The sequence below is a fragment of the Limulus polyphemus genome, unplaced genomic scaffold (genome assembly GCF_000517525.1).
Source record: "Limulus polyphemus unplaced genomic scaffold, Limulus_polyphemus-2.1.2 Scaffold702, whole genome shotgun sequence".
NCBI classification, from domain to species: Eukaryota; Metazoa; Arthropoda; class Merostomata; order Xiphosura; family Limulidae; genus Limulus; species Limulus polyphemus.
The window spans coordinates 233982-250189 of record NW_013666312.1 but is presented as its reverse complement, the minus strand read 5'-3'; the positions used below and the strand labels follow the sequence as shown (position 1 = coordinate 250189).

The window sequence follows — 16208 nt, the reverse complement described above, 5'->3', positions numbered from 1 at the left end:
GTTTTGTTTTGATATATAAGTTGTTCAGGTTTTTTCATCTAAAAAAAGCGACATTAATTTCTTGACAACCTATTAATAATACTACAGAAAAGAGAACCATGTGCCATACTACCCTAATATTTTACGTAATTTATTTTCATAATCATCTGCAGTATAAAAAACGTCTCCTTTACCATCGAACCTCAGATGTTCCCTGTTTAGAAACACCTATTGTATAAAGATCCTAACATATTTTTGTTTAAGTAACAGGGTTGAACGTTAGTAGATTACATTTTTAAACACCTGCAATCTACGGATCATTTCATGAGAACCCTGTATACTTGTGACCATTTGATGAGAACCCTGTATACTTGTAACCATTTGAAGCGTTTCGTTACTTCCGTAATACTATGATACCAAGGAATAAATCAATGAAGAAACTAAAAGAAATAAGCCTCCTCAAGTCATTATAAATATAAACATAATTTCCTTGCTTCTTTAACTCTAGTTAGGTTACCTTTACCAGCTCTGGGGTTCTACTCTGGTGGTGGTGGTCAGGGAGTTCTTTAAAGACACTCCCCCACCAAGACTCTCCAGATGCCAAAATGCTTCGGCGACCCTCATATTTCGTCGCCCTTGCACCAATGTCGACTCGTAATGGGAAAAACCCTGTTAGTTAGAAGTCGTGCTTGTTATTATTATTATTGTTTTTTTGTTGAGAGTTTGTTTGTTTGTTTATTTGTTTGTTTGAAGTTAAGCACAAAGCTACACGATAGGCTATCTGTGCTCTGCCTGCCACGGGTATCGAAACCCAGTTACTAGCGTAGTAATTCCGCAGACATGCTGCTGTTTACAATCTTAGGTACAACAATTCCCAAGTCACCAGGAGCATGTAGATAACCCCAAAATAATTAGTATACAAAAAAGTTTCCTGTAGGATAACATCCTCCCATGAACAAGTTAACTTCACAACGAATCTATAAAGTATACAATATTTTTAACGTATCTAAGTTTTCGGTGTAAGTCTAATCCCAGATCTTGTTTTTGTTTTGTTTTGTTTTTAGAACTGTCGAAAATGATAAATCGCGTGTTAGAATTTAGGTTTAACCTTACTCCGAAGTTGTTCTTGCTTTATGTATACATATATACATATATTGATCCAAAATTGGAAATGTTCTGTAAGCGAATTTCATACTGTTTCATATTATTTAAAAACCAATCATTTATATGTGTTTATGCTTTGATTTTAAAGCTGGACCTTGGAAATTTCAAGCAAAGGACAACAGCTTCTTTTAAACCAGGAAAGTATTCAGTAAGTTTTGTTGTTGATGATGCTGTTGTAAACCGTCTTTCAACCAGTTACATTAGAATAATATTCTAACGTCGAAATTTGACACTCTTTGAAATATTCAGTAAATGGTATCTTTAGCTCAGTACAATAGTTTTTAAAGTTTTATGAATGTGCTTTGCGAGTTACTAAGTGATTTATATTACAAGTAGCATGATTTTGACGTTCCCTACTAAGGTTTTAATCTAAATAATATATATATATATTTTAGATCTAGGCGAGAATGTGATTGTTACAGTGGGAAACTTTTCATTACATGCATGTGATAGAATGATGAGCCACCAAAAGTCGAAAGTTCTCTAAAAGTAAATTTTCATTTTAAAAATGTCTGATTTTTAGAATATGATTGATCCTGAAGCACAAAGTTACACACCACTTTAAAACACCTTCCTTTTAATAAATAAAACAAACTTTTTCAAACTTCGTCGCTCGTACGTGTAATATATGATTCGATCACAGAAATATGTCTTTGTTGCAGAAAAGTCATCTTCCTACATCGTTATTTTCACAAGAAGTAAATTCGGGTTTTAAAACAGTAAATGTTTCTGTATTAGTGAGTTGTATAGCAACATAAATTAATAGCAAGGAAAGATTTTGGTGTGTAGTGCGTTCAACTTACGAGGGAGAAAAGGCTAGTATGGCTTTCCAAGCATACGGCAAGTGAGTCTCTGTAATGCACGAATTTCAATGACTAGTATAACATTTTAACAAGAAAATAAATAGGAGCTAGTTGGTCGAACAAATTATATCTGATGAGCGCGTTTTCTGAAACAGAATGATTTCTTTTAAGATAGAGAACATTTCCTGAATGAATGGAGTAAGGATTGATTTGATAAAATATGTTATGAAGTTAGTGGTTATGACAATTAGTTTTATTTTCAGGTTTCTACGTTGTTGTTTTTTCTATGTTCATGTGAATGAAGGTGTATTATACAAAGATAAATTTATTTAACATTAGTGTTTGGTTCCTTACTCTATCTTTTATTAATATGTCTCTCTCACTCTTCTTGTAACTTAATAAGCAGCTGCACTTTAATCATTTGAAAGTTGTATGTTTTATTATCTAGCCTTCTAGTTGTTTGAATGACCAGGAAGAAGAGAATATCTACGGCTTATACCAAGGTCAGACGGGCAAAGCAGTCAATGTTGGTCAAACAGAAAGGTGAGATATATGATTGGATTTACAAAAGGTTCGAAAGTTTCGTAATATACTTATTCCATCTTCTGAAAATAGTGTTAGAATGATAGTTATTAACTAATGCTATAGTATCTTCAACGTTCGAACACTATGAAAATCAGAAAATATACAGGCATAACCAGCTGTTAATAAGCTGTTTAATTTTTAACTTCAGTTAAGAAGGCTTGTAATCTATAATTTGCTACTTTTTCATTCTCGCTCGGATGCAGTACTAGTGATTGAAAAAAGTTTATGTACGCTCACACGAGACATTGGCGGTCAAATAACTAATCACTAATCTACTCTCCATGAGTTTCAAGAGTTTTCATCGAATACACAAGTAATCGTCTTGAGAAATCAAGAACATTCTAGAAATGAATGCGAAGAGTTATCTAATTCATAACACTGGCCAACAAATCATTTTCGTCAGATATAATTATAGGTGGGCTAGATAGTTGTTGGGACGCTGATTTCAAATCTGTTTTTGGCTTTTTGCACGTCAAATTTTTGTGATGAGACAGATCAAATTTGAAAGTTTATTGCCTATATTTTAATTGAAGTTTTTGTACATTTCTTTTTTCATAAGTGTGTACTGTATAAATTTAACCAAGTGTATGGAGTGTATAATTTATCAGAATTATACTGAAAAATTAATAAAGTTGTAACGTTAACTAGCCTAAATTATTACTTAAATTGTGCTGGAAATATCACCATTCATATTTCGATAACTAGATATGTTAGAAGAAGACCAAAAATAGATGTGGAATCAGCTTGCTAAACTGGTCTAGAAAAGTGTTTACTCATTTGATGAGAGAAAAAAGATTCGATTTTGTCGACCAATGTAATCGATCACTCACTTAGCTGGATTTATTTGTGCGAAATGTGAAAATGTTTATCAAAAAAGAACAAGCTTCAGTTACTTCATTGTTCAAATACACAGTAAAAAATCTAAACAGTCAAATATTTGACAGAAAGTAGAAAAATTTGTAGTTATCATATTCAGAATGGGAAATCGTAAGTGAAACAATCAATATTGAAACCTCAATATTTCAAGTTCAGTTGAAACGTCTTCTACCTCAGACGAAAATCAAATATAATAAGGTGCATCATGAGTATGTCTAAGAATTGCATTTTGATTGACAGTGAAAAGTTGAATATATGTACATTTTGTGAAAACTGGTTTGTCCCACAAGAAGAAGCGACCTACAAATCCACGGTTTATTTAGAATCTTAAAGATCAAGGAAGCTGCATCCTTGCTGTGGAAGTCAAAACTTTGTATACCGACTATTAAAAGAAACAATAATGCACTTCACGAGTTTAGTAATCATCAAAGAAGAAATTCGCACAATTGTATGTCATAAAAATCAGAATAGTTTCGAAAATGACTTGGAAAGAACATTGGTAATGTGTGAAATCAGCTTAATGACCAATGAAAGAAGACGGTTGTGTGAACTTGCAAGCACCTTGTCCTCAATATGAAAACAATATTGTTTTGTCGCAGGCAAAATGTTACACTAAGGGAGCAATGCTGTGACGGGGAATTATACTTAAAAAAAGAAAATGCTAGAAATTTAGGATCTAAATTATCAAAGTGAAGGTAATATTAGAGACCCATTACAACATAATGCTGATGCTGCTAACCAGATTCTCGAAATGCGTTTAAACACAAGTCCAAAAAAGGCTACTTTGACAAGCATAAGTACTTAAAACAATGAAATAGAATTTCTTAAAGGTATTATTGATTAAAAGTTCACTCTTCAACTATGTTCCATTAGAGGTCAAGGTTACGATGGATGTGCCAATAGGTCATGTAGGTATCGATGCGTTCAAGGTATAATTCAAGAAAAGAAGCTTCTCGTATTTTACATTTATTATGCTACTCACATACCAAAACCATACACACCACATAGTTCATTGTTAGAAACTTACTTTTTTAGTAGTATATATAGTGATGTAAGTATATGGGTGTGTTAGACTAAGGATATTTCATAGTAGGTGTCTGTGACTTGTTTTGGCGATAGATTCGATAATAAACGAACAGCACACACTTCTTATTTTAAAAAATAATAGATATATTAGAAACAAGTATATACAAAAGTCTTTACATTATGGAGATCATAGTTGTATCTTAAACACTATACAGTTCTCTTATTGTTTTCTAAAGTCCACTTAGGCCTATTCAATTGCTTTTAAATTCAGTTGACAAGCCGAACTATTTTTCTATATTTTTATCGCAATAATATCCGTTTATAATTCACTTACGCTGTCGCGTGAATTACCGCATTTGTATCTCGTAATTCCAATAATCGTCTGCTTTTTGTGCTTCCAAATAATCGTCTGCAAATAAAAGCAAAATATGAAACCACTTTGTGAAATTAGGTGGCTAGAGCACAAGAAACTGTCGTCCTCTTTCACGAAATGCTCCCATTTCTCATGTCATTCTTGGAAAAATTTGCCTCAAATATATTCTCAATCGCTCTCTAAAGTAAATTGTCTTCTTTCCTCTTTACAAATATTTTAATTCACTGTGTCACTGGAAGTAGTTGTTTCAATTTCCCCATAACATTTGTGCCATCTGCAATCCTTCAGTAACCAATCTCCCCCAGTTCTGCAGAATCATGTAAACAGACACATTTCTTCTTGATAAAAAACAAAGGAAAGTTTAGTGAATCCTATGAAAGCACAACCAAACTTATAAATGCAAATTGTAATTATATGGCATCCGGGATAGAAAGGTAAATACACAGGGCAAGTGTTGCATTATCTGACCCACAAGAGAGTATTAGCATGCTATGGGCTATATACAATTTATGTCTATCTTGTAACGGATCCAGAAGTTTGCTCTGGTGTACTATACCACGAACAGGGACTATTTACCAGCATTCTAGGATTATTTTATCATTGGCCAGATTCTTCTTGGCACATCTGTTTACGAGAGACAGATTTACTTGGTAATGGTATTATAGATAATTAGATAAGGTATAAATATGCTATGAAGTCAGTGGCAGTATTATGAATACATATATGATATGATCTTGCTAGCTGTGTTACGGACAATTAGACATGCTGTACAGTTACTGAGTGTATTACAGATATTTAGATAAACTATGAACCTATTAACAGTATCACGGATATTTAGACGTGATATAGTTACTTTTAGTATTATGGATAATTAGATAAACTATAAACCTACTTACTGTATTACGGATATTTAGACGTGCTCTAAAGTTACTGAATGTATTACGAAGCCACTATATAAAGCAAAGTGTGTGTCCGGGAAAAAAAAATACACGGTTGTTTATCTATCATTTCATATCTGTTCTTTATACGTTTCCACATTTCTGGATCAATCACCACCAAACTTGACACATTGATATAAGATGACATGAGGAAGGTCATGAGGGGGTAAACCCCCCATATTCTATGTAAATAAACATCAATATGTGCGTGTATCTGTTCCTTATACATTTCCACATTTCTGGATCAATCACCACCAAACTTGACACGTTGATATAAGATGACATGAGGAAGGTCATGAGGGGGGTGAACCCCCCATATTCTATGTAAATAAACATCAATATGTGCGTGTATATGTTTCTTATACGTTTCCACATTTCTTGATCAATCTGCACCCAACTTCACACAGTGGTATAGGATGACATGAGGAAGATCATGGGGGTGGGGTGGACCTCCCATCTAATTTCATATTGATAGAATTCTTGAAAACAATATGTCTTTTTTCTCAGTATTGGTGCCTTTTTGTATTTTTACTTCATTTTTAATGTTTACTATGTTAAAAAATAGAAGCACAATTTCCAATCTTTTGTTACAAACGAGTTTTTATTTCACCCGTCTGACGGACAGGTACTCCAGCTATTAATTAGATAAATTATAAACCTACTGACTATATTACAGATATTTAGGTGTTATAAACTTACTGAATGTATTACAGATAATTAGATGACACACCTACTGATTGTATTATAGATATTTAGACATGATCTAAAGTTACTGAATGCATTATGGGTAGTTAGATAAACTATAAACCTACTAACTGTATTACAGATATTTACGTGTTATAAATTTACTGAATGTATTAAGGATAATTAGATAAAACATAAACCTACTGACTATATTACGAATATTTTGACGAGCTCTAAAGTTATTGAATTTATTATGAATAATTAGACTGTATTACGGATATTTAGACATGCTCTAAACTTACTGAATGTATTACTAATAATTAGATAAGCTATAAACCTACTAACTGTACTACGGATGTTTAGACGTGCTCCAAAGTTACTGAATGTATTACATATAATTAGATAAACTATAAACTAGGTTTTTCAAGGAAGTTGTTCTTACTTCATGTATAAAAGTATAAAAATACATGCATAAATGATGTAAAGAAGTTACAATGAAGACGAAAATTCTATCTTATATTCTTCTAGTAATAGAATTTTTAACATGAGATATCTTAATCTTTCTTGAGATGTTCATTTAGGTAAGTGACTCTTGAATGATATGGAATACCAGCTCCAGGTATTTAGTCTTACTTATTGCCTTCAGAGGCACGTTTGTAGTAAGTTGTTTTATTTTCATAATTCTGTTTCACTACGAGCAAGTACCTACGCACAACTGTCTGCAGATAGTATATATGAGTTTGTTGTGAGTTTGAATCTCCGGACTTGCTCCAAGTGTTTACTTTTTCTTACTTACGTATGAGAGCAGTGAGGTTTGCCAGTAAAGGTTAAATCTGACCGACGGTGTATTCCTATCGTTTTGCGAGTTTCATTTCGGTAAATATCTCTTACTAAGGTGCATGCCCTTCTAATGTGTAGTTTTTTATCTTGTACCACTATTCTGTCTTTTATGTAAAACGTTTTTGTTTAGTTTTTTGATTGTTTGTTGTCTGAAAAGTTGTTTTAAAGCCAAGGTAAGGAGATGCTGCTTTTTGCCCTCTAAAAGTAGCATTCCTTGCCTACCGAGCTAATTCGAGTAGCTGTTTGCAATAACATTACTTCAAAACGTTGTGTGATAACATTCTACTATAGTACATTTAGGACAGTTGGGGGGTTGAAGAATCTACAGATAAAAAGATGTTGCAACCCTTACTTTCCGAGCTCTCAAGCGATTTTTAGTAGCAACACTTTGGCCGTATAATAATTGCTAGGAAATTATAACGGAGTTTTCGCAGAACAGGTCGAAAGAAATTCGCTAGATACACAACAGAACAGATGAAGATGCGAATAAAAAGGTATAAGGTTCGAGCCGCTATATGCTGCTGAGTGCATTTAGCGCTTTTAGCTATTGAAGACACTATAGCTTTGACAGTCAGTCTGGCTATTCTGTCAAAATTGCCACTTGTCGATAGTTTTAAAACAGGGATAGTTATGCCTAAAACTTGTTGTATCCGACGTGGCCGATTAGTCCATGTTAGAAATTCTAATAACCAAATCTTTATACGTGTATTTGAGAATTTCCTGTAATCTTATAATTCTTTTAAATATCAATATATAATAGTAATTTAAGACATAGTATTGTCATGATTTTTGTTTTTCATTACATTTTTTCAGCCATCCTTATTGCCTAAATTTGATTGAACCGGTGCAAAAGTACCTACCTAATCAGAAGTTTAAACCCATAGATCGATTTGGATATGACATTGTGAATTAAGATTAAAGAATTAAGTTTGTACGTCGCTGTAGTCAAGTAAAATTTTACTTTTGGCACATGTTTGCACTTCTTCATAGTTCCAGGTGTTTTATATGATCTGCACAAACTGTGTTTTTTTTTAAATCGTTGTCAGTTTACTGGTACTGTTTAAAGCAGGTCGCTTATTATCGTGCAATGTTATTGTCGCAGATACATTTTTCCTTTGAATCATTTTCATTTTATATTGTGTAGGAATATTGGTTAAATTACATATTTCTTGTTTAGTAAACAAGAAATATGTAAAGTTTATGTAAACTTTGTTGTGAAATATCAAGTTCTTAAAGCGTGTGATCACGTAATGCTGAGAATGATGAGTTTGCCATCAGTAAACACCCAGTCCAATGCCAAATGACTATTTTTATCCGTAAATGAACATCATGGGGAAACTATTTTTGCATCTTATCGTTTACTTACATAACATTCTATTGTCTCAGTTTCGCCTCCAGATTTTCCTTGAAAGAAAAGTGAAGGAACTAAAAGTAGGTAAAAATTGCGTGCACAACACCACATAAATTACTGTCACATGCCAAAACGAATAGCAGAAGTCATTCTAAATATGATGCTACTCTGGCTCTAATATAAAGTCAGCATTATCGACTAGACGACAGAACAGATGCAGGTAACATTACAAATACAGGGGTGCAGATTTGTAATATTCTTTACACAGTTAGTCTGAGATGTTAAGGCACGACGGAGAAACAAGGAAGTGGGGTTCAGTCAAACCACTGACTACTACACCAATTTATCCTATTGTTGTAAATGTATTGACTATAGTGTGAATTATAGATCGCACTCCAGACTTTGGGGCCCATGGTGAACTATAAGAGCGGGGTTCAAATTCCACTATTAGATTAGAGTTGCCCAGAAGGCGGCTGTGGGTATTGACTAGGTGCCTTCTCTTTAATCTATAACTTCAGCATTTCGAGACGACTAGCTGTGCGCGAAATTCAATAACAATATCTCTATTATGGACAATTCGATAAACTAGAAATAATGTATATATATGATTGAAGCTCAACCTACATTGTAGATAATTTGTTATATTATAAAGTTACTGACTAACTTGTATAAATACACTTATGTATTTTCAGGTACCTTAGTCCACGATCAAAATCCTTTTACCAACCTTGCCCGTTTACTACAGCAGGTAAGTTCCAATCCAAAATTAGTGCTTCTGTAGTCTGCATGTAATAATCCTATATTAAAAATTATTATCATAAACATTACATATACCGAATGTTGTATTTATTATTACCCGATCGTTTTAAATTTGTCAGGATTATCTGAACTTAGCTAAAACCACACAGAAATGCGCCCCACATAATCAAAATTAAGTACAACTGCTGTATGAAATAACATTCTACATAAAATTTTAGTGTATACAAATTAATTTAGTTAAAATTCTATAGTCAGATTCATATGTAGGGCGAGTGGACTATATTGGGTGACCTCTAAAATGAATCAGGTGTTGTTTAACTGGACATTACAAGATTAAGCAAATGTGACTACAGTGCGATAAAACTTGCAACTTTGGAGTTTCAAACAGGTAATAGATTATACACATGATGTGTGCAAGAGATAATAAACTTTACGGTGAAGCCTACAACATATACTATTCTCTGCGGTTTAATGTATATCAACTACGAAAACATTCGGTTAAGTCTATAACAGATAACAATTATACGATGAAGTATATAAAAAATAAATTATACTTCGAAGTGTATAACGGATAAATTATTGTTGTAGATTATGAGTTTGATCTACAAGTTTCTTGAAATTTGTATTTTATTTAGGCAGAAGGAAGTTTAACGTCATATGACGAGCGTGCCTCTAGTGACTTGAACCTTCATACAAGTTTAGGAAACAATTTGAGCAATATATGAAAAAAAAATGTATTATTTACAGAAGAATTGTTAAAAAATAATTCGATTGAAGTCAAAAATCTAGGAAGATACAGAAAATACGCAAAAGTACATCAATGGACAATGAAAAGGAAGTACAAAATGGTATCAGTGAACAATGAAGAAAAAGAGGAAATAAAAAATTACATCAGTGGCACACAAAAGGACATCGGTGAAGTCCAAAAAAAGATTATAACAAACAAAAATCGAAGAAGTACTAAAGGTCATTGAAGTCTAGATAAAACATCTAGAAACTGAACTGACAAATGTAAGGATCAAACTAACTACACTTCTGTCTGTATTGGCTCAATAATTCCAACATAAAACACTATTAACTATGCAATACGGAATAGTAGAACTCATCTGGGTTACACCTGTTACCATTATGGCTGTGCCACTTATGACTGCAGGACCCTTCTCCAGCTACCTCATCAAGTTATGGGATTTAGTAATAACATCGCCCAATCGAGATACCAACCAGCACAATATGAAATATTTCCAAAGTGAATGAATGAAGTAGTAAACTGCAAACTGTTCATTTTGTTGCATTTAAATAATGGGGATAATGACACGAAACTGTTAATATAAATTCCATGGCGTTAGAATATAGGAAGCTATTCACACTGTTTTAGAGGAAAAAATACCACTATTATTTTAAAGAACCTGGTTGGTTCTGTAAAGAAAAGGTCTCTTCCGAATGATGGGGTTGCGATTCTAAAGGTAATGTGGGTTACTATCGAGTGTCACTTTCTTACTTACTGTGATTTGTTGGTGTGTATTTACTATGAAGTCAAGTTAAACCACTTTGATTACGTACAGACAGAGATCATTACACTATTTTTGGGACCTTTCAAAATAATCTCTTGCACTTCAACTGGTTTAGGGTGGTCGTAGCAAAAGGGTTGAATACCTATGCAATTGAGAATAATCTAATTTTCTTTGAAAATCTGACTTAGTTACATAATATCAGCGTTTTTTTTTATCTTTCTCAGTTTGGAGTAGATTGTTTAGATTCTAAATATAAAATTCCATTTGAAATTTTCACCATTGCAAGCTCAAATGGTAACAAAATGTTGAAACTTTGCAGGGGGTAAATACTTTTGCAAGGCACTGTACATTGTAATATAGCGTCAAACAAAATAAACATACTGGATGAAATTAACATGATTTGTTAAGAGAACAAGTAGTTTATATCAATTAAATTTACTAAAATTGAAATATGCAGCACAAATAGTAATCTACTATGTCTGACAGGAAAAAAGCATTTCGAAAATTATTTTCTTCAAAGTGATAAAATTAAGAACCGGGATAGGTAGATATAGGAAAATAGTTTAAGAGTGAAAAAATGAATATATATTTTCTCTGTTAGAAAAATTACTTATTACTCTTCACTAATTTGCTTCTTTTTCGTTTTTTCGTAAGTTTTTAAAATAGAATCTTATCCTGAAGATACAGTATACTTCCGTTGTGTATGTAAGTAAATTGCCTAGAAAGTATTTAATTGCATCGTTTATGATAGCGCTTGACTTTACAAACTCTGGACTAGTTCCTTTAGTATGACTGCGTTAATTAGATGGCCAGTTATTCTTACTTCTTCAGGGAGAAACATTCTAAAGAGTCTGATGAAAGAATCTTTTCAAAATCATTTAATGATTTGTTTGTTTTACAGCAAAGTCACATTAGGCTATCTGGTGTGACCACGATGGGGAATCAAACCCCGGATGTTTGCGTAGTAAGTCCGTAAACTTACAGTTGTCCCACCAGAAGACACATTTAATAACATATAATACCACAAAATAAAATCAACATGGTTTCACTAAAGGGAACTTTTTCTTTCCTAATCTATCAACTTATTTCAAGATATATTAAGTGTTACCTAAATGATGGAAAGGAAAGAGTGTACAATTAGAGTACTTGGGTTTTGAAAAACCTTTTGATAAGGTGCCACATAAAAAATTGCTTAAGAGAACCATGTTGATAGGATTGGAGAAAGGTTACTTATTTTTTACTGCTGAAACTGCAGAATGATAACGTTATAGCATTCCAGTCTTTTTTCATGATATTATTACATAAAAGTCATTACACTTTGCTAAATGAAATCATTGGAAGAAGTACAGTTTCAAAGGATACTTACAAATGAGTGTTGTAACTGCCCCATGAAGTCAAAATAACGGGGGAATTTTTCGTGAAGTTCATCTGTTCCCTGCAAACTACTAAGTAAAATATAAGACCAGTGATATAAGGCAGTGATAATATCTATGTGTTTGAAAAACGTGAATCATAAGGAAACTTAACCAAAATGTTTCTTGATATTGTTCCCATTGACGAAATATGGATATTTGCTAATGACGTATGAAATTTTCATCCAAACAGTTGTAGTTTTCAGCATCACTGTAGCTAGAATGAAAATTTATCTGAGGTCCAAACACCGACAAGCACATAAGATCAGGTCTTCATATTGTATATCTTTTTCAAATGGGTGTAAAGTTAAATAGTATGTTACATTAAATTTCAACGTTTAATCGAGGTCCAGACCTCGATGACCTCATAGCTATCTACAGCCATTATTTTCAGTGATGTTAGTTATTGTTGTATAAAACACCTGACTTTAAAATTATACAGTAATGGAAATAATTCTGGAACACACAAACAGGAGTTACAAACAATGAGCAATTGCAACTAGATGGTCAATTTATTAATGGTACAAAAATTAGTACAGACTATACAAAAGTTGTACCATGCACTAGATGCTGTCTTAAAGCTTATCAATGTACGATTATGAAATATTGTTCCAAATGTTCTGTATTACTTCTCACAATACAGCCAAGCTGTTTGGTCGACTTTTGATCTTCTCAGTTTTTGCATAAGCTGGAACAGTCTCAAGAATCTTCATATCAAGACTTTATTCAGGCCACACCATAGATGTGAGTGTTCCATCAGCCTCTTTACCATCAAGATATTATTTTACTATGTGTGTTGTATGCTTGGAATAAATCTCTTGCTGAAAGATGCATTGCTGCCCAAAATCCTGTTCATGGTGGAATAGCCTAATGAATCAGAATCGGCCTATAATTGCAGCAGTTAGCTGCCATCACTTTGTGTAAATCACTGATACCACTGATTGAGATTCAGCCCCAAACTCGTACTGATATGCCACCACACTGCACTGTAAATGTTGAGTATTGACTGTGATACCATTATTCTCTTTGGTGTTGAAAACATTGTTGTAGATTGTTGCTGAATAATTGGATCTTGGATTCATCTGTAAAGAACACATGACTCCAGCTTTGCTCATTTCACTGTTTATGGTCAAATGCGTATTTTAATTTTTTGGTTTGGTGACCTATTCTTAGGAGCGATTTTCGAGGAACTACATGACTATTGAGACCACTTCAATCACGTCTGTATTTCACTTTCTTAAGATATAATTTTTACCCATATTTATTATAAGGTCCTTGAAAGAATCTGAACTCAAGTTGTTAATTTTTTAAAGAACATATCCTGTAATACTTAACAACATCATTTCAACAAAATTATACTCCTTTTTCTTCTTATGACCTTAGCCCCATTTTGGTGTGGGGTCAGTCTTTCAGGTCCTCCTTCTTTATAGATTGCAATTCTGTGCATCATTTCTAATTACTCTGACCTTTATCATATCCCTGTTCTCCATGTTTCTCCACCATATTATTTGTCTTCTTCTACTTCCTCGACTCTTCACTGGCAATTCCAATACTTTTTTCACTGCTGCACATTCTTCTTAACTTTTTACTACATATCCAAACCATCTCAATCTTGCTTCTCGCTTTTTCTATGATCTTACAGACTCCAACTCTCTTCTTAATGTCACCACTCATTATTCTTGCTCCCCAAGATATTCTCAGCATTCATCTTAATATTCTCATTTTAGTTATTTATAAAATACTCTCCTCCTTTTTTCTAATGGTCCAAGTTTTTGCTCCATAATACAGAACTGAGCTAACTGCTGTTTTATATATTTTCTTAAACTTCATATGTATTTTCTTTTTAAGAATCATCCTCTCTTCCCCCTTTGCTGCTTTGAATTACCTCCATTTTCTTGCACTTCTTCATTCCACTACCACATCTCTCTCTCCCTTGAGGCTTTTTTCTTTTTCTGACACCACAAAATTATTTGCTAGTTCCACCAGTATTGCTTTCATATTATTCTATTCCATATTTACTCTTCCCTCTCTGCTCTTCCCACTTATACTGTTCCCCTCCCTTCCATATTTTCTCTTAAATTTTGTTACTTCATTTTTGTATTTGGTAATATTATGCCCCTTGAGTGTCTAGCTTTTATTTTACTTTCTCTTCTCTTACTCTTGCTCTTTTTTCCCTTTTTCTAACCCTCATATCTACAATCAGTAGTCTATATTGGGTCTCTCCTGGAATCACTTTGCAGTTCATTATAGTTCATCTTTCTTAGTAACACATAGTCAATTTAAGTTATATATTATCCATTTTGTAATTAATTAGATGTTTATCTCTCTCTCTTTTGAAAATCTGTGTTGGCAAAATACATATCTAAAGCATTAGCCATGTCCAGCAAGCTTTCTTCCTCCTCACTACTACTTCTATATCCTTTTCCTCCATGCACTCCACCAACATTATTCTCCATTTTCCCTACACGGCAGTTCAGATCTCCTTCATTCATTATTGCCTCTGACTGGGATATGCTTCTTATTAGGTCTGCAAGAGTTCTGTAAATTATTCCTTTTCTTCTTCCTAACATCCGTATTGTGGTGCATAAGCTGATACTATATTTATCATTTCAGTCTCAGTGCTATTTTTACATCCATCATCCTCTTATTTATTCTTTTGACCTCCATTACAATTTTCTTTCAGAATTCCATTTAAAACTATGCCTACCCCATTTCTTCTTGTGCTTTTGCCATTACAAAACACCTCATAAGCATCACATAGCAATTTGGAGCTTTTTTTCTTCCATTTTATTTCCTGTACACATAATTATCTTATTTGTTTTTGCTCCATTACATCTACTATATTGCATCCACTAACCTGTTTGGCCACAGAGGTATGACTTGCCCATTTCTCACAGCAGTCAAGGGTTGCTGCTACACATGGCTTCTAAGGTACACCCTACATTCCTAGTATACCCAAGATTCAAGTTATGGTTTTGGCCAGGGTTTTTACATGTATCTCTGTTTTGAACCAACATACTCAGTTGAAATAAGTACTTGCAGTACTTAAATTAAACAGCTTACATTTTACCACAATATTTAAAATAAGACTCAAAAACACTAGATGCAGTTTTGATATCTTCTTTGATAATTGATTTCTGTGAACAATAGGAAATAACTTGTTAATTTCTGTGGATTTACTTCCTTATCTTTGTTAACAGAGGCCAAATCTGAAAAGCCCTACTCAAATGGAACAAAGAAGAAAGGAGGTTTAGGAAAGTTGTTTCGAAGTTTTGGTACCAAAAAAGACAAATGTAAAGAAAAAAAGTCACGAAAATCAGAAAAGAATGACCGAAAACTACAATTACCTTGTAAATCACCCTGTTCCAAAAATCATGTTGAAGGTAGGTCTTTTAAATATATATGTTTCTAAGGTGTGCTTACTTGTATTATAATTATGTTTGTTGTTTGTTATGAATTTCGTGCAAAGCTACAAGAGGGCTATCTGTGCTAGCCATCCCTAATCTTGCAGTGTAAGACTAGAGGGAAGGCAGCTAGTCATCACCACCCACCGCCAACTTTTGGGCTACTCTTTTACCAATGAATAGTGGGATTGACTGTCACATTATAATGCCCTCACAGCTGAAAGGGCGAGCATGTTTAGCGTGACGGTGATTCGAACCCATGACTCACAGATTGCGAGTCGAGCGCCCTAACCACCTGGTCATGCCAGGCCCTTTATAATTATGAAAAGTACATCAGGTGAATAGTTAAAAATTTTGCTTGGTGTTTCTTGCAAATACTGATGTGTTAAAACCTTAATGATTTACAAGAACTCTTCTGATGAATATTTCAATGATATTTTTTGCTAATGTTTGAAGTAAATCTTAGCTGAAGTCCTATGATTCAACATATGAAAATGTAAACC

General features: G+C 33.3%; 1 protein-coding gene across 4 annotated transcripts in view; it reads left to right on the top strand.

Annotated features, from left to right (window-relative positions):
- LOC106460071 overlaps positions 1-16208 on the top strand; it is a 190334-nt gene that overhangs the window by 71547 nt on the left and 102579 nt on the right. For 3 of the 4 annotated variants that reach the window (XM_022386693.1, XM_022386692.1, XM_022386695.1), the window contains exons 3-6: positions 1232-1291; positions 2395-2489; positions 9312-9367; positions 15502-15684. In XM_022386693.1, coding sequence (XP_022242401.1) covers positions 1232-1291; positions 2395-2489; positions 9312-9367; positions 15502-15684 — 394 coding nt within the window. The remainder of the gene's footprint in view (positions 1-1231; positions 1292-2394; positions 2490-9311; positions 9368-15501; positions 15685-16208) is intronic. The other variant, XM_022386694.1, reaches the window with a different exon arrangement.